The 23,522-nt window shown below is 48.4% G+C and overlaps 1 protein-coding gene across 50 annotated transcripts in view; it reads right to left on the bottom strand.

Moving 5' to 3' along the window:
- The window catches only part of SCRIB (scribble planar cell polarity protein), a 120,053-nt gene that overhangs the window by 91,002 nt on the left and 5,529 nt on the right, over positions 1-23,522 (bottom strand). For all 50 annotated transcript variants that reach the window (XM_074578138.1, XM_074578128.1, XM_074578123.1 and 47 more), the window contains exons 2-6: positions 7,742-7,859; positions 7,428-7,506; positions 5,984-6,073; positions 5,193-5,249; positions 941-1,004 (exon numbers count right to left, since the gene is read on the bottom strand). In XM_074578138.1, coding sequence (XP_074434239.1) covers positions 941-1,004; positions 5,193-5,249; positions 5,984-6,073; positions 7,428-7,506; positions 7,742-7,859 — 408 coding nt within the window. The remainder of the gene's footprint in view (positions 1-940; positions 1,005-5,192; positions 5,250-5,983; positions 6,074-7,427; positions 7,507-7,741; positions 7,860-23,522) is intronic.

Raw genomic sequence — 23,522 nt, 5'->3', positions numbered from 1 at the left:
GCAATTCCGGCCTTACGCAAGAAATGAGTCTTTCTCCTCTTCCTCCTCTCAGACATGAGAACAATTTGGATAAGACTGTCAAATCGGACACCATATAGCAGCACCATTAGCAACGGTAGCCATACATTCATAGCACCACTCCACAAACACCACACACACTGAGGAGTTAATGCACCACTGAAGCGCGGTTCAAGTGCCAGACAACTGTTCCCACAAGTAAGCTGCAGCCTTGTGCATAGCAACCGCATGAGCTGCTCTTTTTGCTCCCAATTTAGACAGATTTCTGCCAAAAAGCACTCCAGAACATTAACAGCAGGATTCAGTAATAGCTTAATCCATAGTTGCAAAATTAAAGAATATCACTGGATGTCCCTGAATGTCAAGATAAACTGAATTTTGAGACTGTGCACTGGCTCTCAGCATGCCTGCGCTCAGAGCCCTCCATGGAGGCAGTCCGGTCCAGAGGGCACACACCCCCACGCTTGGCTGACTTCACTGCCAGGAGCAACACGAAATGGTCCTGCACTTCCTAGTAGAGAAACCAAATCAGAAAGGAGAAGGGCAGAAAGTCAGCCTAGCAGAGGTGAAAAGCAACAGCTGGGGGCAGCGCAACACAGAAGAGAAAGGAAACACCAGTCTCATTGGAAAGCTCCTCAGGTAGCTAGGAAGCAAGGATGAACATCCCAGAGCAGAAGGGCTTGGAAAGAGCAGAGCAAGTTGTGTGTGAGGACAGTAGGAAGCAAAACAAGAGGGCCAACACACGAAGAGAACATTATGCTGGGAACAATGACTAGGCCATGGTGGGTAGATCAGAATCTTCCCAAACAACCTAAGGGTCTATTTCTGTGTATTTCAGATGAAAAACCACTTGCTTCCACAGAGGTACAGGGTTCTGCCCCTGTCAACCACCCATACTCCCTCCCCGCCATCCCTCACCTACCAGTACTTCCAGGTCATTGCCACCAAGATCCAACTGTTCTAACTTGACAAGGAAGGAGAGCGAACTGCAAGATACAGGGAGCGAAGAGGGGAAGAGAGAAAAAACAAAAAAGGAAGAAAGAACGGAAGGTTAGCATCTGGGACACACATCTCACAGATTATATAACTTTTAACAACTCTGAAAACAGGTGGGGCAATCCTGACTTTTTCCATAGTCCCTCTGAGCCAAGCAGCGCAGGGGGGTGGGCACCCTTCCCCAAGCCAGGCCATCTGCATTAGGTTCAGCAGCACCGGCAGTCCCAAAGAGCGAGACTCCACTTTGACACCAATGTGCTTTCTCCCCCTCCCACCATAAAATACTCTTTGAGCAAAAACATGACAGACAACAAGCCACACCTTAACACTGCTGCCCATTTTTGTAGCAGGGACGGGGACTTGGACACAGACTAACAGACAACAGGATGTCCTGGTTTGATGCCCAAACCACAACACAGGAGAGAGTCAGCAGAAGACAATGCGTATTTGGGGGGCAAGGGGAGCACAGCTGCAGGGAGAGGCAGAAATGACAAATTCAACAGCCTCAGTTTCTCCAAATGGAATGCCCATGCTGCTTAAGAGAGCAGGAAAGACAACACTGGCATGATGCCTCCGAAGAGGTCACGACGTACAGACAAGAAGCTCACTAGGCAGGATGCTGCAAGAAGCGTGCACGGGAACCAAAGCCCCTCAACACTGGTGGTCCAAGGATGTACCCTGAGTATCCAAACACATTACGAGCTGGTGATATAAAAGGCTGCAGTCTGCAACCCCACGAAACCAGGATTCAGATCTTCTGACATGGCCCAGGTGTCCTCAGCTCTCAGTCCTACCCCATCAGCTCCAACTCCCACTTCCCCAAACAGGGGTTGATTTCTCTCACTTTACACTAGGACGGAACTGCCATCTCAGCCCTGCCGCTTCCCCAGGCCTTCAGTTCTTTTTATTCTCTTCATAAGGAATTGTCTTGATACAGAAATCACTATATTTCTCTGGAAACAGAGCTATACATCTCACTGCCATCCAAACTAAGGATGTCGGGGGCTGCAAATCTGTGAGAAAGCAACAAAAGAGAATAAAAAAGAATAAAAGTCTCGCCTAAGCTAGGCTATAAAGATATTTGGGCTAAACATGAAAAGCAAGTTCTTACCTTATGCAGCGGTGGATTTTGAGATATTAAGTCAAGCAAAGGTTTATCAACAGGATTGTCAAAAGGATTCTGTTGTATAGCAGTCTCTCATTATATCTGTACCTTTGCACTTTGACTTCTCTGAAGGGTGAAGCAGCCTTGACTGTCCCTTCACACCTTCGTGGTTTGAATTCCCAAAATAGGGACAGGGAGCTGTGGAATCCATGTTGATATATGAGGTCTTGCAAAATGCCTCGGTATAGATCACCCTCCACTATTCACAAAACACCAGGTTGGAAGGGACCTCCTCAAGGATCACCTGGTACAACCTTTCTTGGCAAAAGCACAGTCTAGACAAGATGGCCCAATGCTCTGTACAGCTGAATCTTAGAATCTTAGAAGCATCCAACGTTGGGGAATCCACCACTTCCCTGGGGAGATTATTCCAAAGTCTGATTGTTCTCATTGTGAAAAATTTTCCTCTTGTGTCCAATCAGAATCTCCCCAGGAGTAACTTCTACCCATTACCCCCGTCTTTTCCATATAACTCCTTGTAAAAAGGGAGCCTCCATCTTCTTTGCAGCCACCCTTTAAGTACTGGAACATGGTGATAAGAAAGCATGCATTCCCTGAAAATACATCAATGAGAGCTACCCTTCCCAAGTGATTGGCAAGCTGTGTCCCATCTGTGTAGGAGAGGTGAGGAGTGATAATCGACTGTACAAGACGAACTGTTTCAGAACTCAGTTGACAGAAGAAGACTAACCAATGAAATTAAGTTTTGGTAAGTAAAGGTCATTTCAAGCTGGATCTTTTAAGAAGCTCAACAACAAAAATCAAAAGGACACTGATGCATTATGCAGTCACAAATTCACAGTATTGAAGCCCATCTACCCAGTGGGCTCAGTAACCTTGAATACTGAAAGCATCATCCATTTCCATAGGTCATTCTACTCTTTGGCGTGATCACCTGGACTTGTTTAGAGCCATTCCTGGTTACAATTTACAACCAGACTAAGTACGAGAGCTTCAGACCTGGGTAGAGCACCTGACAGTACCACTGAAATTTCTTCGGACATCGATTGCGATCTCATATTTGACTGATAGATCTGATGAAAATTGCCTTGGCCTTCAAGATCCTCTTTCTACTTTTAGAAATCATCCAAAAGTAGAATTTGGAGAATTGACAAAAGATGAAAAGAAGCTGGAATTGCACTGCAGAATGAGTATCAAGCTTGGACTTATCTTTCAGAGAAAAAACCCCAAAACTCCTAGCATGCTACAAGTATCTTGCTGGATGGCATACAAATCTAACATAGGGAAAACAAGGCAGCACTGAGTGTGACAGATCTCCCCAGAAACCACATGGGTTTGGTCACAGACCGAATTCTCAAACTCCAGACACTTGCTGGCTCTTAGATGGTGAAAAGCCATTGGGACCATCCTTCACTGCAGTCTGAAAGCCCAACGTTGGATGTAGCTATCACACCTCTTAATTTTATGGTGTATCACAGCGGTGGTACCTGTCTGTGTGAACACAAAGAACACATGGAACAGACAGCAGTGGGTCCCAACACCAGGACCCAAACTCCTCCTGCTTGCCTGTTCTCAGCCTGGCTCTCACGTTCTCCCTTGTGGCTACATTTCACATGGGGCCATCTCAGGTGGTCTCTTAATATCACCTTTCCGTGACAAGGTGTTAATGCTGACAACTTTTGTGCAGAAAAGATCCAGTGACTCTGGCATCAGAGACAAGACGACAGTGTTGATTTGAACTATGCTTCCACGTTGTGTAATCACCAGATGTGAAGCCTGGGAGCTGACCAGTGCAGATCTTTCAGCTCCTTTTTTGGAAGTGCCATGTCCTTTGGGTCAAAGCTGACACATGAACTCTACAAGCAGATATCAATGATGTCATATAAAGCCTGTACTTGCAGGTCCCAAAGTAAAATAACCATCAGGAAGAGCGTGCACCTGAGTCAAGGCAACATCTCACCGTGAGGGAGGCATAGCCATCACAGAAGCAGCAAGACTAAAGTCCTACCTGCTTAGGGTCTCAAAGCCTTGCTTGAACACTGTATCACTGATGCCTCTTTTGCCCTCACTCTTTTTTGAATACAGCAGAGCAGCAAGGGGGGAAAGTACAGGTAGCCAAACTGAATACTTGCCATGAATAATAAGAGGGCACTGAGGAAAGGTGGCAATAGTTGCCTGCTTCACACGTTCACTGAGGAATTTGTGTGGCCCCAAAACACGTTGCTATTCAAAAAGAAGTCAGACTGAATCCCTTCCAACATATATTCAAGGAAGACTGGGGGAATCATCAGTTGGATGGATAAACAAGCAGAAAACAAGCTGACAGAGCTAATGTAGGTTAGAAAACTCAGCAAACAACGCTCATGGGCTCAAAACCAGAGACTAATGCAGAAAGTCATTGTTCTCCATATCCTATCTGATAGCATCAGCTATACCAGCCAGATCCTCTACCAGGAATTCATCTCTGTCCCTAACTCTCTGAAACATTTAGCAAGACTTACCTCTTCTCCCTTGCTGGCTTATTTTTTGTCTGCTGCAGGAAAGCCAATTATCCCACCCATTCCCACAAACTGCTCAACCAGAACAATCAGAAGGGACACCCAAGAAAACACAGATGTCAGAAGCAAAATAGATCATTAGCCGTATTCTGCTGCTCTTCAAAAACTGCACTGTATACAGAGTTCTTCCTATACCCACATCAGTACATTTTTGTCTCTTTTCCCAAAAGAATCCATCATCTGTTCCACCTCTCCAGGAAAAATGGTTCTCACCATTTCCAGCAGCTCTCTTGTGGAACCCTGTCTATTCCAAATCAGTCCTGACACAGGCTGAGTACAGACTCTGAACATCCTTGCCTGCTCTTAAGCCCTGTATCATCTCTCTCCCTCCTCGCCCCAATTTACAGAAATCCAGCAAGATGCAGCTAATTTATACAAAGCCTTGAGCCCTCCCAAGCAAAGTACTAGAGCCTGTACTACAGAAACAGCAAGTCCCTGAGGAATCAGTAAGAACAATCAGGCAGGACTCCTGAAGCCACCAGACAGACACTCACGTGGGGAGAGTCTTTAGCAGGTTCTCACGTAGCTCCAAAGTCACCAGGTTTGCCAAACTGCAAGAGAAAAGGGAGCGAGAAAGCCAGATTCACTGAATAGGGCTTCAGGGATGCAAGGACCTGCTCATAGCCCTTCCCTTGGGACCACCCCTCATGGCCTGCACAAATGCATGTACGTGAGTGCATGCACACGAATGGCGATGACAGGGGAAAACAAAAAACAGAGGATCTTAAATGACTTCTGATGAAGGCGACTGCTTATTGCAAAATCATGGGGAAACAACACCATGCCCAAACTCGGGACAAGGAAACATGGTATCACATACAGGACTGACTGCCCAAAAAGATAAAATCCTTCATGTGTAGAAAGCCAAATCCCATGGGAGGGGCACTGCACCCCATAGGCAAAGCCCCACAGGCTTTGCCTTGGCCATTTGCTGGCAGCAGAAATCATTTCATCGGACAGACCACAACTGTTCGGAAAGGGGCAAATGGGCACTCATAAAATACGTAATGACTAAGGATTTAAGAAGCCTGGAAGCGCTCCTTGCCGGGGCCAGAGACCACAAGGGAGGAGAAGCAGATGAGACCAGGAGAAGAACCTTTTGGAAAAGGTTGCCTTTTAACAAGAATACTGCCTAGAGGTGCTCACACAGTGCGTTCAGTACAGTGGCAAGCTGTACCTGGGACGGCACGCTCTTCCCCTCCAAGTCCTGCTTGTGTTGCACTCCACGAGCGTGGTGTCCCCACCCCAACCCTCCTCCCCGCTGTGAGAGCAGGGGCATACTCACTTCCCAATGTCATTGGGGAGGCTCTGCAGGGACACATCATTCAAGGCCAAATGGCCCAGGCTCCGAAGCTGCGTGAAGCCCTCTGGAAGCCTGTAAAAACATGACAGGACAAAACACCATTGATTCTGTGTACAAAACAAGCTCTAAATTCCTCACTTAAATCCCCCAAAAGACAGTCTTATCCCAAGTGGTATCAACATGTAGAAACGAGAAGAGAAGGAACCAAGTCTGACCCTGGCTCTGATCCAGGATATGCCCCGTTTCCAAGACAATACTCCCTTGCACCAGAGCCACTATATGTCCAAGTGTACCAACTCGGCTCTGCAGTACTCAAGCACAAATCCCAGACTAAATTATGCCATGTGATCATTTAAAATTGGAAGCAGGAGGGCTACCAAGTAATCCAGATGCCCATCTAAGGACACTTGTGCAGATGACACCGCAGCATTCCCCAGGATCCATTAATACCATTATAACAGCTCCAAGGTACCACAGAACAGGGAAAGAACCATGAAAAGGAGAAATCCTTTGCCGTTCACAGGCAGTTCCTGAAGGTTCCTTGCCCCACTGCTCACGACACACATTTTACAACTCTGGGCCACAAAAAGACTCTGACAAGTAACTTCCAGTGTAGAAGTGCTGGTCATTCCGGTGGTACAGCGATTCTCAGGACTGAAAAGCTTGTCCCGTTCTGGCAGTGTCTGGCACCACGAGAGGGAAGCAGAGAGTTAAATCTATTTAAAGGGCAACATGGGCAGCGCCTGCCCAGGAGCAGGAAGGGCAGCAGGAATCTGGAGTCACACTGGCATCTACAGGGACCCTGGCAGACAATGCATCAAGACACCAGCGCCTGAAAGCATGGTTCACCAAGGCAGAGGAGCCACATGTAAATTCCCAAAACATTATGGATTAAGAACTGTAGAGACAGAAGATTGAAAAGACAAGGGAGAGACCCCTATTCTTGGACACAGCTCTGGGCACTGCGATACCAGGGAAACCGACCAAACACAAAGGACGGCCACCCTAAGTTATAGATAAGATGACAGGGAGCAGAGGATAGCACGCAGGCTTTTCCCTACTCCTCTGCAGTACAACCAGCCCACATCCACTCTGGATTGTGCACCAGGGTGAAGGGGTGGGGAGGGAGTAACAAACTTTCTCCAAGAGGACAAAAGTCCTCACCGTTCACACCAGTGCCAAGAGTATGACTAAAGGCTCATCGATCCAAGCCACAGGTCCTGCAGAAGAGGGAGCACACATCAGCTCTTCCCCGTGCCGAGTGCTCCATCCGTCAGGAGAGCAGACATCTGCAGGTCTTGGCAAAGGCAGGGTGACCCTGGGCCTTGACTTCAAGGGAAGACAATTACAAGATGAAGACCAAAGAAAACTAGGGAGAACGCGGAACTTCAACTCTCGTTCTCAGCTGGACAAACGTGTTGCCTACCTGGAGAGAGGATTCCCACTAAAGTCTGCGATTTCCAGGGATTTGCAGAATTTGATGCTTTCAGGAATTTCTGGAATGTCTGGAAAAAATATATGAAAGAAAAAGAGAGGCTCAAGAGGAGCGTGTCATGTGGAAAACGAGTCACCAGGTAATTGGTGACAGCCTAAGACACAGTAAGACAACCACGAGAGATCACTCTGCAGGACTGTGAAAGGGCGCTGCCTCTTCCAGAACATGAGTGCACAGGGTAGTACTACTACACAGAGAGAAATAAGGCTGTGGGGCACCCACTCCCCATTTTGCTTTGACCTTACCATTACGGGAGATGTCCAGTTCCACCAGCTGCATGAAGTTGGCAACCTCGGGGGGAAGTCTCTGGATTTCATTGTCACTCAGACCCAGCTTGCGCAGGTTCAGAAGCCTAAAGAAAGGCTAGGAGAAGAGAGAACAAAACTGAGTCAGCAGCAGTTCTGTGGGAAACCTGTCCTCTCACCTCAGGGCAAACCCGAGCAACCACCCCTGGAGACTACTGCCTTCTCTCATAACCTCTGTCCTGGTGAGGTCCTCAAAGTGCAGTCACTGCACAGATGAGAACCCTGGTTAAGGTCTACAAGAGAGGAGGGTGAAAGAAGAAAGGCATTCAATGAGTTTAGCTTGAGGATTCATTTAACATCTCTATTATCCCACTGCTCTTATCCCTCCCTTGTAGGATACAAAATGGATATTCCTTGTTTCCTAAGACAACGGTTCATCTTAGGCATGCAAATACCAGCATCATGAGGAAGTGGCTATGAAGCAGTTCGCTGCCAGAGACTAGTGTTTATGAGTCTGGTCCAGAGAAGCCAACAAAGGAGAACCATAAGCGGACTTCCAGCCCGAAGTCCTGCCCCTGCTGTCATACGCATCTGCTGTACAGTACATTTTGTCAGGACATCAGTGACAGGTCCCTACACCAACGATGGAAGTGTTTGTGGCACTCATACCAGAAAAGAAAAGGAGCGGGCAAACTATCTGTAGAACCCACGTAACAAGGAATTAGAGAAAGAAAGAAAACTGCTTTCTAGAAACACCACAGTCAGAGAAACATTGACTGGAAGGGACCTCTAGAGGTCTCCTTGTCCGACAACACCCATCGTCTTCACACCTACCCTTACTCTCAGAAGCCAATTATATTAGCTATAAATGGTAAATAACAACATTAATCAATCATACTCTTTCTAGACATCAACAGCCTCTCAGTAAGTTTACTAAACACGACATACTATAATTATCAACTGAACAAATCTTGCAGCTGCTTCTAACTATTGTTGGACATAGGATATGGGACAGGACGGAAACCAAGGCCGTGGTGTTTGCTGCATTTCCTGGATCGTTTCAGAGTGCCTGGGAACAACAAACAAATAATACCGGACCACTGCAGAAAATGAGACACTTTTAAGAAGTTTACTCATAACCCACAAATAGATAAAGGCAGAGACTGTTGCACAGACATGAAGCAACACTGTGTCTCTGATGATGTGTTTGGGTTCTGCCACAGCACAGACAAGTGCTCCGTCACCTTTAACCGTTTATGAGTTTTAGACGGCCAAACCTCCAGAAGCCAATAGCCCAGCCCACGATGCAAAAGAAAGTAGCAATGAAGCTTGGAGCAAACTCAGGTCTACGAAGCGACACGCAGAAGCCACTTCCAATCCACGTAACCATCGTGTCTGTCCTACGCCGGAGGCAGAGAGGGTTACAGCACCCAACAGAAGATGTAATTGCAGGATTACTTACAGATCAGAGAAGGGCCCAGAGAGTCAGGGCTGCTTACACAGACCACACTGAGAAGGACCAAACAAGAATTTGAGCTCTGAACCTTCTTTCTCAGTTGCCTTTCAGTAATCCATCTGCATCAAGGGCTGGACCTCCCTCCCCAGGAACAGCTGTTGGGGGACTGAGGTTTGCTGTGGTTCGGGGGTGTGGTGGCACAGACCCCCCTGGGCCACGTCACCATGTCAGGAGCAGCCAACGTTGTGTTCTCACCTTGGTCACCAGCACAGGGGGCTGGGGCAATCTGGCACTTTCTTATCTTGGTTGCAAGTGCAGTGAGTTGGGACAATAGGGTACTTTCTTCTCCTGGTCACAAGCACAGTGAGTTGGGACCATCAGGCACCCCCTCACCATACCTGGACCTCTTGCTGCCTGGATCATAGCTGCTCTGGAAGGTACCAGAATTACCCGACAAGACTGTGGCCGAAATAGAAAAATCCTGACCATCTCGCAATCTGAAGCAAAACCCTTTGAGCTCTCCAGGATCACAGCAGGCTTGACCCCGTATCTCCCCCTGCGATGGGACGCCTCTCAGGGCAGATCTTGCGAGGATACTGAAGTGGAGATTTCGCGATGGTTTCACAGATCATCTGCTGACAAGTGCCGACAAAGGAAAAGAGTGAATAAGTCACTACTACTGGATTTCTCAAGGTTTCAAACTGGTACTTTTGGTACCAGTAAATTACCACGTTTTGCCAAAAGAGAAACAATTATATAGGTTAACCTCTATATCTGCTTGTGTGCCTTTGTATGCGGGTGCTTTGATTTAGGAAACTGTCATCTCTTGTGTGAAGCTTGCCATTTTCGAATCTTTAATAAAGTCACTGTGTTGATTATAGTAAATTTTATTAAATCGCCTTGATAATCAGCTGAGGATTAAGTATTGTTAAAAATCATACAACCTAATCCTTTGTTAATAAATCTTAAACTGCTGCTACCTCAAAGTCGTGCGGGATCCTAATTCGACCTTCACGACCTGGTGGGACACCCCCAACTGTCATTCATAATATTGCAAAGAACAATAATACAGACCAGAGGAGGGGCAAGGAATTAAAAGGTGACGCACAACATAACCATGAGAAGACAGACCACAGAGCAAGCTGCTCGCCCTGCTAGAAGGGATGGTGACGAGGTCTAAGAATTTAAGAATCTTGAGAAGTTTCTCTGCCGAAGATCAAAACCTCTGCGTTTTCCCATAGAAAGGTCTCAGTCAGGAAGTGCTGCCGGGTGCACGTTGAGGGACTGATGAACAGGGCAGGGGCTCTGCTGCGCCGAGGACATCATACTGCCACATCACCCCCATACTGAAAGAGAGAAAAGCTCTGGGATCAATAGCAGGGACGTAAAATTCATACTCCTGATGTCCTAAAGTCGGCCAGGAGACCATATTCAGTAGGAAAAGTGAAAGAAGAAGAAAAAGTCCTCCTAACACTGAACAGCGCAAGTTCTTTTTAATTCAGTTTATCTAATGCAAATCAGTTTGATAAGAAAGGAAGTAGGTGAAAGTCTAAATGACAACAAAGGTTCAAGCCAGAGCAGGAGGTTTAGAGACTTGATTTGCTATTGTTTCCTAGATCCTTCTCCTAATTTTAGAATGCAAGGAAATTCCAGGCAAGACATTGTGTTGACCTGCTGGAGTCTACAAGTTGGAAAATAACAAAGGGACCAGAACATTGATAGTCCAAACTTCAAGCACTTCTGCCGACAAATTTTACGCGGTCTCAAAATAGATATGCACACTTTTTAAAAAAAAATTTTAGAATAAACTGGAATAAAATCACGCTAGATGTTGCACTGCAAGATATATGGGAAGCGTTTATTGACACAATGAGATTTAAAACGTATGTGTGGGGCAAACTGGTAGCTGCGAACATTGACTTCAGTTTTGCCTACAGTTAAGTTTTACTTACTTAGCAAAAGCAAAACAAAAGCAAAAGCATCGAAAGCAAAACAACACCCCTTTGCCACAGCAGTTGTATCCATGCAGTTTATTGCCATTTAACAGAACAAACTGCGTAGCAGGCCTTTTACTGGCATAAAACCACCTTACTGAAGATAATCAGAACCTACAGACGTGCCTGTGAAGCCAAGCGCAGACCAAGCCTCGGAATCGGCCTGTGACAATCTCACAATTCTTCCCATCCAATTACCTGTGCTTCAGGGAAACATCTACTAAATGTTCCAAAATACCTTGCTCTGTATGCTACTTTTTTTTTATATCACTTAAACAGCATTTTTTCTCACCCAACTTTTTCTTTTTTTAAATAAAAAGGTAACCAAAAGTCTCCAGAACCTCACAGCGCCAACAGACTATTATCAGATCTGTGCACAAATTTCCATTCAGCAAACAGCAAGACGACGAGATCGAACACCCCACTTCTTCACAGTCAGTTAAGCTGGACATGAATAAAATACTTTGGTGTGACAGAAGTTCAAACTAGTCGAAAGTCACCAGTGGAGGTCACAAAATACAAATGCAGAATTACAGCATTCCCATGCAAGAATGAGGATTTTATATTTGCAAAAAAGAGCAGAACCCAGGTAAGGCAGCTGTGCTTCCACAACCAGTCCCGGAGACCTCACGGCCGCTGCACCACAATAGATTCATTTGTGACACTGGAAATGGAGAACAAATTAATTTTAAATTTGTTACTGGAACTAAAAGTGAAAACTTAAGCAAACGTCTCTTCAGAGACTGGCAATTATCCCTTTTTCTCATCAATGTTAACCCTGTTTCATACAGCTAGCAAAAAAAAAAAAAGCCACAAATTTAGCACCACACTGAATATCTCTATTGAGATGAAACATACAGAACTTCAAGATTTTCTGAACATAAAAAAAAGAAAAAAAAAATCATCAAATCCGTATGACCTAGATCCTTCAGCGTCCAAACCAGACTGATATAAGATCAAAAATACAAGTTTGAAGAAAAAAAAATAAGCAGCCACCTTTCACTGTTCCCTGGCACGCAAGGAGCCTAAAGACCACACAGAGCAAACAGGGATCGGTGCAAAGGACCCTGGCGCACAGGAATCCAGCCAGCTCGGAGCACGACGGAGGTCGGCACAAATGAAAAAAGGCTCAAGCAAAGAGCGAGGTATACTCATACACCAACAGCACTGCTGGGTAACTACGGGGAGGAAAGACTCTGGAAGTTAGAATAGATTCCCAAGATATTTTGCTGTTGAAGTATGTGAACGCTTATGGGATGGCCAAGAGGGAAAACAACTACAAAACTGTCCTGCAAATAAGATTCAGGGGGCATAAATTCTTACAATATCCAGAGCAGTGCAACTGCGATATAACAGACTGGAAACACACAGGCCATTGCTCTCAATGTACTGACCGGCCGAAAATCAGTGAAAGGTATAAAAAGCCTATAAAACACTATAAGCCTTAAGATAAGAAGTACTCCACAAAATTATAGCACCCCAAAAAAGACAGAAAAATGTGCAATACAGGCTCTGCAGCATGTTTTCAGCTGTAACACCCTCATTCAGCAGCCCCCTCTAAAGACGAAAGCAGGCAAACGTATGAGAAGTCATTCAAGAGTTATCTATAATTTCTGAAGCAAAATTTAATTGCTTCATTCTCTTAAAAAAAAAAAAGGCAAGCTAGATCCATGGATTTTTCAGTCAAAAGGTACAAAGAAGTAATAGCCTTCTAATCCTTTGTATATCACAGACCTTTACCACAGAATCATGAAATAATTCAGGGTGGAAGGAACCTCGGGAGGTCTCTAATTCAACCAAAGCAGGGTCAGCTATGAAGTCAGACCAGGTTGCTCATGTTGCCTAGTCAAGTCTTTCAGAACCTCCAACGATGGAGGATCCAAAAATACTCTGGACCCCTGGGTCCACCAATTAATTATCCTCACAGTGGAAAAAGCTTCCCTGTACCCAGCTAGAAGCACCCAGTTCAAAGACACGCTGCGCCTCTCGTCCTCCCCCATGCACCGTCTCCCTCATAACCCCCCTGTACGCACCGGCAGGCTGCTATGAAGTCCCTCTGAAGCGGCGTCTGCTCCAGGCTGAAGAGGTCCCATTCCTGCAGCCAGCCCCTGTCCACCCCACAGACTCTCTCCTGAGCTCACACCAGCTCGGTGATGCCGTTCTTGTATTGCAGGGCCCACAACGGACACGGTACGGAGGTGTGGTCTATGAGGGCTGAGCAGAGGGGAACCATCATTCCCCCATCTCTGGGGATGCTCCTCTTGGTTCGCCCAGTATGCTGTCGGCCCTCCACGATGCCAGGGCACCCTGCTAGACCCTGCGAGGAGCTGAACTCTATACATGGACTGAGGATGAAAGCTGAGCACTTTTGGCACAAGGTCCAACAGGAAGAGTGGAGAGGAGGTGGTCATGTACAAAGAACGTTATCAACAATAGTACATGCAACATAAAGTCAAACTCACCAGTCCATTTGCATAACCAAATAAAAAGCCTCAAACATCCCTTTTTGCTGTTGGAAGGCAAATATTGAAGTGTGCAACCAATATAAACAATGGAAGAGAACGATCAAAACTTTAGGAGACCCCTGACTGTAACAAACATTGCACAATTAACCCACACCAGTCACTCGGAAGCTACACTTACGTGAGTTAAACAGCCACCTGCTATCAACGGGTTGGGTTCCCAAGAAACTCCAGGTAAGCTAACTGAGCACCCTGAGCTATTTATTCTACTCCTGTTAGAGTACGTGACACCTGCTTGTCAGCTAGGTTCAGCTAACCACAGCTAAGCTGGAGACACTTTACTTTTGTCTTAACAATAACTGATGCCTCAGCAACTTCAGAAGACCCACTTCGATAGTGAAATATGATTATATAGGCAGAAATGAGAAAGGATGAAACCCCAGTAGATTATTAACGAACCTCATGATTCAGACCACTGCCTCTGGAGTAATTTTATAGGAGAAAAACACCAGCCCAATAGAGCAGAATCAGTGCTACGACAGTCAAAACTATCATCATTGCAAAGGGAAAGAAACATCAGCTTCAAACTGAAGCCAAGCAGAGCGCCATCCTGACCTCACAGCGCTCATCTTCAATGGTTAGGTCAGTTCTGCTCAAGGAACGTTTCCAAACAGCACTCTGTGGTTTTATTTGAGGTTATCCAAAGAAACAATAACAGGCTCAGCCAGTTTATGAAAACAAGAAACACTGGTAGTAACAAACACAGGCTTCATTTGGCAGATTCACCTTTGGCTTCTGCTGAGGAACTGAAATACCTGTGTGTTGAGAATGTCCTGAGCCTCACGTACTGACGACGAGGCCCACGGATGTAGGACACATTTCTTACTGATAGTGCAAGGATGCCTGACACTCCACTTTGCAGAGCTTCTCAGCCACTGAGACCCAAAAGCACAGAAGTCCCTGATCCCATGGAGTTCATTACACATGAAGTGTTTTGCCTGCACTTAATTGATAAGCCAGGTGAGCCCACAGCTCCAACTTTGGTCAAGGGAATACTCCTGCGTGGGAAAGCAGAGCGAACCCAGGAAGGAGGAAGTACTCACCTGATTTAGAAAGGAGCTTCGGGCCTCATATCCTCAACATGTCACAACTGCTCCCCAACAAAGCAGATGGGTGGCACTAGAGGTGGTGCTGGCCGAAATTAAGAGGGAGATGCCTAACTCCTGAGTAGAGACAGAAGTCTGACAGTCCCCTGTATCCCTTCCTCATCCACTATGTCAGGAACTCTGACTGTCCAACCCCCAAACTGGCTCCATGAGTCACCTCCTGTTCAGCAAGAGAGGGAGCGGAGCCACCACCGCCTTCACACCCAGCCTCCATCAGCACCAGACAGGCATCTCGCTGCCCACGGACACTAGCACTGAGTAAGTTTCTAGAAAGCCCGTGTCTGCAAAACTGCAAAGGAGTATGTAGCAAGACAGTGAGTGAGGGATGCAGATTTCCAAATACAGCAGTTTACTCAAAAAGGCACCTCGCACCATGGAGGCAGGTCCATCAGAACCACAGAATGGTTGAGGTTGGAAGGGACCTCTCAAGATCAGCTAGTCCAACCTCTGCTCAAAGCAGGGTCAGCTATAGCAGGTCACACAGGGGTGTGAGCTCGGGTTTTGAATATCTCCAAGGATGGACGCTCTGCAACCTCACTGAGCAATGTGTTCCAGTGTTTGATCACCCCTTCAGAAGAAAAAAAAAAAAGCTTTTCCTTATGTTTAAACAGAATGTCCTCTATTTCACTCTGTGCCTGTTACCTCTTGTCCTGCCATGGGACACTACTGAGAAGAGTCAGATGCCATCTCCTTTGTTCCCTGACATCATATATACATTGGTAAAATTACCCTGATCCTTCTCTTCTCCAGGCTGAATGGTCCCAGCTCTCTCAGTCTCTCCCCATATTTCCAGTCTCTTAATCATTTTGTGGCCCAGTGAAGGACACACTCCTCTATGTCCATGTCTTCCCCGCACCGGGCAGCCAGTCCGCCAGACGTGGTTTCACCAGTGCAGAACAGAGGGGAAGGATCACCTCCCTTGAGCTGCTGGAAATGATCTTCCTAACTGCTGGTCAACTTGTGGTCCACCAGGATCCCCAGTGTTTCTGCTTTTTGGGTGGTCAGTCCCCTGCTTGTACTGGTGCACGAGGTTATTCCTCCCCAGATGCAGAAATTGGTATTTCCCTTTGCTGCACTCCATGAGAACCCCGTTGGCCCATTTTTCCAGCCTGTCAAGGTCCTTCTGCGCAGCAGCACAACAATCCAGTACCTGCAGAGTCACACGCAGCATGTACATACACAGCAAAGTCACAAAGGGCCCTTGTAAGCCCAGTCTCCTGTCTATAAGAGGCCCTAGAGAATGTCTGAAGGAGGTTCCATCCTCCTCTCTGCAATGAGCATGCCTCCAACTAAGTTATGTTTCTTCAGCTTACTGATGTGACGTACTTTCTCCAGATCTCAATCCTCTTTGACTGTTGATGTTCATATCTGTAAAGCTCCCAGCATTACTAGTGAGGCCGCGTGGCAAAGCCCCAGCACATGAAACAAAGGTTAATGGAGCTATTAGGTTAGCCTGGAGAACCAGATAGTGATGCTGTGAATTTGGACACCACCCCCAAGGGCTTTCTTTCTGCTGGAAAGAAATGCTCAGCAGAGCCTTGCCTCCTCCCCCTGCTCACTTATTCAGTCAGATCAAGAGGTGGAAAACAAAAAAAAGAGAAAGGACAACGGATAAAAGGATCAGAACAAACCCTCTGAGCTACCACTCAACTATGCTGTTTCCCAGTAACAACAAAATCCTGAGGGAAGGCCTGGAAAGCCAACCATTCCCTACGTGGGATTAACGGCCACAGAGCAAGCCCGGCTTGGTGGGGCCAGCAGCGCCGGGTGACCCCAGCCACCCCCAACTCTTCAGGAGGTACAGTGGAGCTGGCCTGGTGCTCTGGCAGGAAGAGGGAAAGCGCTTCAGTCCGGCATGACCCCAGCAGCCTGACGAAGTGCAGCAGCGTCAGGGACACCAACCCACCAGGACCACTGAGCTTCCCATGCAACTGGTGGTGCCCACAATGCTGGCATCCAGCCTGCGGCAATCATGGCCAGAGTCCCTGCGTCCATCTGTGGTCCACACGATGGCTACACAAGCTCATAATGTCCTACAGCTCCCACCCTACCTGCAGAAAGACGCACCTTCACAGCCAAGCAAGCGGAGAAAGCCGTGTGGGTGCCGAAGCCTGGGTCTTGGAAAATACCGAGTGCTTCTGCACACAGACTGCTCCCCCTTCCAGGCCAGCCCACGTTAGCTTCACAATGCTCTTCGCAGTATCACAGAATGATAGGGGTTGGAAGGGACCTCTGGAGATCACCCAGTCCAGCCCCCTGCCAGAGCAGGGGCACCCAGAGCAGGTGGCACAGGAACGCGTCCAGGCGGGTTTGGAATGTCTCCAGAGACAGAGACTCCCCCACCTCTCTGGGCAGCCTGTGCCAGGGCTCTGCCGCCCTCAAAGGAAAGAAGTTCCTCCTCATGTTGAGACGGAATGTTCCATGTTCAAGTTTGTGCCCGTTACCTCTTGTCCTGAATCTTCTGAATCTTTGCTTTCTTGAGATTCGCGTGAAGTAGTCCCATGCCTCTGGACAGAGGCATTTGTCCTGTTTCACATCCCAAACATGCCTAATCACAGGGGAAGGGGACTAGGACATGCGGGTCTTGTTCCCCAGCATCACCTTGCTGTTCTCCTCTGACAGCCAGCCCCCACACTCCCTCCCGTACCTGAAGGAAAGCCATCTCCACAGTGGCCCGGAAGAGGGCAAACAGACACCTGAGCTCCTCTACCAGTTTCTCCAGAGAAGAAATCACAGAATGACAGACTGGCAGGGGTTGGGAGGACCTCTGGAGATCATCTAGTCCAACCCCCTGCCAAAGCAGCGTCACCCAGAGCAGGTTGGACAGGAACACATCCAGGTGGGTTTGGAACATCTCCAGAGAAGGAGACTCCACACCCTCTCTGGGCAGCCTGTGCCAGGGCTCTGCCACCCTCACAGGAAAGAAGTTTTTCCTCATGTTGAGATGGAATTTCCCATGTCCCAGGTTGTGCCCGTTACCCCGTGTGTCCTGTCCCCCGGGCACCACTGAGAAGAGTCTGGCCCCATCCTCTTGCCCCCCGCCCTATAGCTCTTGCTGAGCACTGATGAGATCCCTCTCAGCCTGCTCTTCTCCAGCTGAACAGCCCCAGGGCACTCAGTCCTTCCTCAGCAGAGAGGTGCTCCATTCCCCTGATCATCTTTGTAGCCTCTGCTGGACTCTCTCCAGTAGTTTCCTGTCCTTCCTGAACTGGGGGTCCCAGAACTGGACGCAGGACTCCAGATGCATCTGGAGCCACACTGTTTGGCAGCACAGACAGCTCGCAGGGGCTGCCGTGGTGCCGGGACCCCTGCTGCAAATGGCAGACAGGAGGGGGGCGGCTGCCAAGTGCCATCAGGCTGTAGGGACATTTCTCCCCTCAACCAAGCGTGCTTTAAGCTTCAGTGAAACACACTCATAAAGATGGGGCATTTCTCAAGGTGAGACGGCCGCAGCACTGCTGAGGGGAGCAGGATGCATGCCAGAGGAAGAGGAGGAGTCAGACACCCAACTTACACAACCGTAGAACCACAGCAATCTTACACGTAGGCCAACATCTTTGAAATAAGGCAGTGACAATTTATACATCTGGAGACCGGGAACTGGGACTATGCTATAAACACGGTCTTCACACTGGAATTGCACAAACGCTTCTGCAGCCAAAACTATCAAGGTGTTCCCAAGCTCTGCTGGCCACAGAGGGGGTCTCAGACGTCTCCTTTTCCTCAAAAAAACCCTGTGACAACAGGCTGCCTCAGAGACAGAAGCCCAGAGGCAGAGGTGTTTGGACCAGGTGATTTTGCTGCAGGGACTGAGCACACCAACAGTACCTGCTGCGTTACTTCTCCTCCACTATGGGCTAAGGGGACCCAAGGCAGAGGTTTCACTCACCTTTACAATCCTGGACGTGCCAGTGATAAGAATAGGTCTTCCTTACATCTCATTAGTCTTAAGAGAATTTCAAGACCAACTGTCAGACCTTGCTGGTAGAGTCCCACCGCCTTCAGCAGGACAGCACATGTTTAATTAAAGGCAGGATCAGACTGCGTAGCAAGGAATATAATTACAATTCTCCTGGTGATTCACGAGCAAGAGGAGGGCCTGGCTTCCCATGCCACCACGGGCTGGGCTGGCAGCAGCATGCAGCAGAGCTCCATGGTGGTCCCCAACCAGAACAAGTGCACAGGACTCTCACTGTGGGCCGGAGGGGTCTGTCAGCAGCGAGATGCAGCAGCTCGGGCAGCTCCTCAAAATGCTCACAGCAAAACCAGATCACAGATTTGAGCCTGGTGTTTTATTCCCATTTTTCTGGTGAAACACGGGCTTGACATCTTAAGCATTGCCCATGAAGGAAGCAGAGGCTCTGCAGGACACGCGTGTCTGCCTTTCCACTCTTGGAGACCTACAAGCAGGAGAAGGGTGAACAGAACCAGGATCCCTCCTTTTACATCTCTGATGAAAGAGTGAGCTGATCTGTGACGACTGTGCCGGCAGGATCGCCTGTGGGGAAAGCCCGCTGTATGAGAGGGACTCCAGCGGTGCTGGAAGCAAAAACACTTTGGAGCCGATCAGCTCCAAGGTTAAACTCAGTCCTTCCAAGTCACTCTGCTCAAAGCCAACACCTCGCAGGTGAGGCCACAGAACCAGAAAGACGTCTACCCTGCAGCTCAGGCAGGACACCCGCCCCAGCACAGGAGCCAGCCCGCTCCCCACAGAGCCGGGCACCCGCAGCGAGCACCAGCTGCGACACCGGAGCGGCGAGCTCCAGGCACGCCTCTGCCTATATGGAGAGAAAACAGGATATATTCCCAGAATAGCTAGATTCAAGAAGAATCACTCTGCCTGACATTTAGTGAGGGTAACAGAGTTAAAGGTAGCAGAGGTGAAAAAAGTGATGGCCACTGCTGGGAGATGAAGAACCCAGTCTGGAGATCTAGCAGTGGCGGCAGTGCTGCCAGTGCCCACGCAGAGCCTGGTGCAGCCACCTGGAGACTCAGCCTGCCCCACTGAGCAGGAGTGGGACAAGATCACAGGACACAGACCCATTTCCCAGCCCAAGGAAGGGATCTTCCCAAATAACTGGCTCCAACTATAGCACTGTTTCATCCTCCTTGCAGCATTTGCCACAGATGCTGAACTGGCTTTAGCCTCTTCTGGCCACAAGCACGTTAATCACAAGCACCTGAAAGGCAGCAGAGTCCCCACGAGAAGCGGCTGATGCTCCACAGCAGACGAGCACCAGGCACAGCAGCCTCCGGCCGAGCTGGGGTTCACAGCCCAACGGCCACGGGCAGCCCACCCTCCCTGTGCTTCAGCAGGGATGGCCAAGGGAGGGGTCTCCTCCCTGCAGCGCCCAGACTGTGCTGTCTGGAGGAGGGGAGGCTCCTCGCCTGCCCACCCCAGGCAGACCAGGGCGAGGAGGAGAGGCAGGGACGGGCCTGGCAGGGCAGAGCAGGGCCACCGAGCATCATGAACACCAGCAGCTCCACATGCCCCCACCACGGCAGAGCCCAGAGCCGGGAGGAGACCGACCCTGCTCCTTGGCTGCCACCACACAGCCCTCCCCAGCACAGACTGGCCGGATTTCCGACTATTTAACCCCACATATCAGGCCCTGAGGAATGCATTTCAAACATATAAAAGTACTTAAGTGTCAGGAACACATTCCAGCTAAGACAAAGCAAGTTGTCTCCAAGCCAAGGGCTCACCAGCTGCTTCTTCCCAGGCAGCGAAGTGGGGCCTGAGGAATGCAGTCCCCTCTGGGGCCGGACGCTGCACCCCGCGGACAGGAGGCAGGAGCAGGGGAATCTCGGGTCCGCATGCAATGACAAACGAGTTTGGGGGCCGCAGAAAGGAAATCCCCAAGCCAGAATTATATCACGACACCACAATTAACACCTCGCTCTTGCAAAGAGCTTGTGGGGGGTTTTACTGACTGCAGCCATTCTTGGTCAGGCTGCACCCTAAACACACGCAGCACCCTACGACGGCCCGAAGAGAGGGCCCCTCAACGGAAAGCGGAGCACAGGTGACCTCCACCCCAGGCCCGCAGGGGGAGAGTGCACATCCAGGGGCATTTAACATTTAAATGCAGCAAAAGCATTAATCTGGAGAGATCTATTAAGATCATTTCATGGGACAGCATTCTGGCTACAGGTGAAAAAGCAAACACTAACATACGCCAAGTACTATCCACAGACCTCTCCCCCTTTCTTATCTATTCCACCATTTATCTTTCCCCACCCAGCCCCTCCCTGGCATACCAGCACCTCAGGAACAGCCTTCTCCAGTGAAACAGAGCGACCTGATCCACCAATCTAGCCCTCTTCTTCTAAACCATCCTCTGACCAAAGAAGGGTCAACTAGCAATTACAGAAAAGTAATTTACTTATCTGCAATGCCACAAATATTAGTGACTGGGAAAACTGCCAAGAGTTATACAATAACCTGTTCCCATTGTTTCAAAGAGGATTGTATTTTCTTGAGGTGGAAATCATATCAACCTGTAAGTTTATACAACAAATGCATCTCCAGCACTGAGAGGCACCATAAAACAAACAAACAAAAAAACCCAAGCAAATAAGCTCTAACCCTGAAACTGGGAAATCAAGACACAGCAGACAAGATCAAGTTTATTAATTGGTACAGAGCAAGGTGTTCAGACTACGCAGACCGACTTGGGGCTCACGAAAGCACATTTGGGGGACTGGACAAGTCTTAAAGACGAGTTAAGTGTCCCTGTGTGGAAGGAGATGGCAGGAGATTCTCCGACACAAAAGACACAAACAACTCCTCTGAACAGGAAAAGTACAAAGAATAGGAAGGTGCCAAAGCAGGTCCCAGGGGAACAGCTCAGACATACACCATTAAATACCCTGAATGAGAAATGGAAAAAGGAGGGGTCAGAAACCGCAAAGAACCTTGTGATGCAAGAGCTCTGCAGGTCGTCACATCCCTCCACCTTAGCACACAGCATCTCTTACCATCCATCACGCTCCATCACCACTCTCCCCTGCCTTGGCCCAGTTTCCATCAGTGGGATGGTGCAACAAGGGTATGAAATCCAGGAATAGTGAGGGGAACACACATAACAGGTCAGAGGAGACCTGAAGAGGTTAACCTAGTTCTGCCTTTAACTCTAACCATCAGTAAAACACCGCGTAAATCATTCCTGGCAGGTATTCAGACAACAGCCAAAGGGAAGAAGGAGAGATCTCGGAGGTGCAAGCAGATCGGGTAATGAGCAAGTGCTCTGTAGGGCCACTGTGATATCACATTTACGCTTTACAGACAGCGTCCTGGAACACGAGCAGGGGAGGTGACCCTGTGCCAGTAACTGCCACCGAGGAACAGGAGGAATCCCAAAGGTGCAAACTCACTCGAGCAGCCAACGTAGCAGCCGATGCACCCAAAGACATGTAGGATGTTATTAGCCACACGGCAGAGATGTATCCAGAGGTTTACAGTAACTGGGTCAGCTGAACGCAGGGAAAGACCAATTAGGTGCCTTCACTGATGACCTCCCTACATCGTACAAAACCAGCGTGGAGGAAGATTTGGTGAGAGGCAGCACCGTTTAGGCCACAGTCATCTAAATCTTCCCTAATTCTTTGCTTCACTGAACCTCCTTGCCGCCCAAGCATGCCTTTTTACCTCACTCTTATACTCGTGTGAACTATCTCCAAGACCTGGGCTCCTTTTGAGACCCACACAGGGCAGCACGCCCACACGTTGTCCAACAACGAAGCCGACTACACACCCTGGCGCTCACAGAGAAGTGAGTATTAATAGTCAATTCTTACTTGTCGACCTTAAAGCATAAAAACACTTCCATGCTCCTCTTTCCTGCTCTCGTTTGTATGTCCAATAACTGTATGTCCAAGAGTTTTGTTAGCTCTTTTTTCCACATCTGAGCCTATACTCGGCTGTTATCACTCCAGCACAAATCCTAAATCCCCCTGGTCACCACCCAGGATTTATAAGACAGAAAGTTACTGAGCAGAGGGAATAGGATGAGAGTGAAACGGCCCACATTTATTTCACTTCTGGGCAGCAGCACATAAAAAATACCCGGCTTTTGGAGAAACAAAACCACATGCATTTGTACACATTAACGCATATGGCTCCTGAACTCCTGGAAGGAATAGAGAGGCATGCCAACTCTGGGCACAGGTCTCATAACAATCAAGTTAAACCAGTTTCTTGACTGGTTTTGTTAAACAAATGCAGCTTGCAGTTTTGACAAAGCCTGTGATGCAAAGAATTCACATGCAGAGCAAGAGAAGGTGCCCACCGAACACTCAAGCAACACTCAAGCCTTGATGGGCACCAGGTCCGTCTTTACAGGGTGAACCAGGGAGAAGTCCAGGCACTGATGATCCGTGGCTCCCTGACTTTCTCAGGGAAGGGCTATTAGCGTGGAGAGATTAAAAGGCGCAGCTTTACTCCTCCATGGAAGTAAATAAAACTCCAGATCCTCCTTGCAGGGCCCAGATGCCAGGAAATTAAAAGCTGCTCTTAATTAGCTTTGCGAGGCCCCACCTTGTCTTGGGAAAGTGACAAACACGGCGCTCGGGTTTTACCCTGCTCCTGCAGCAGGATCCCAGGCTCCGGACAAAGGACACCGATGCTCTTGCCCCAGGCCAATGGCAGCCAAACAGGAGGAACCGCTGGAACCCGGACTGCTCCTACCAGCCCAGGAACGG

The sequence above is a fragment of the Larus michahellis genome, chromosome 2 (assembly GCF_964199755.1).
Source record: "Larus michahellis chromosome 2, bLarMic1.1, whole genome shotgun sequence".
NCBI lineage: Eukaryota > Metazoa > Chordata > Aves > Charadriiformes > Laridae > Larus > Larus michahellis.
The sequence above is the reverse complement of the archived record's forward strand: the minus strand, read 5'-3'. Positions and strand labels throughout refer to the sequence as shown.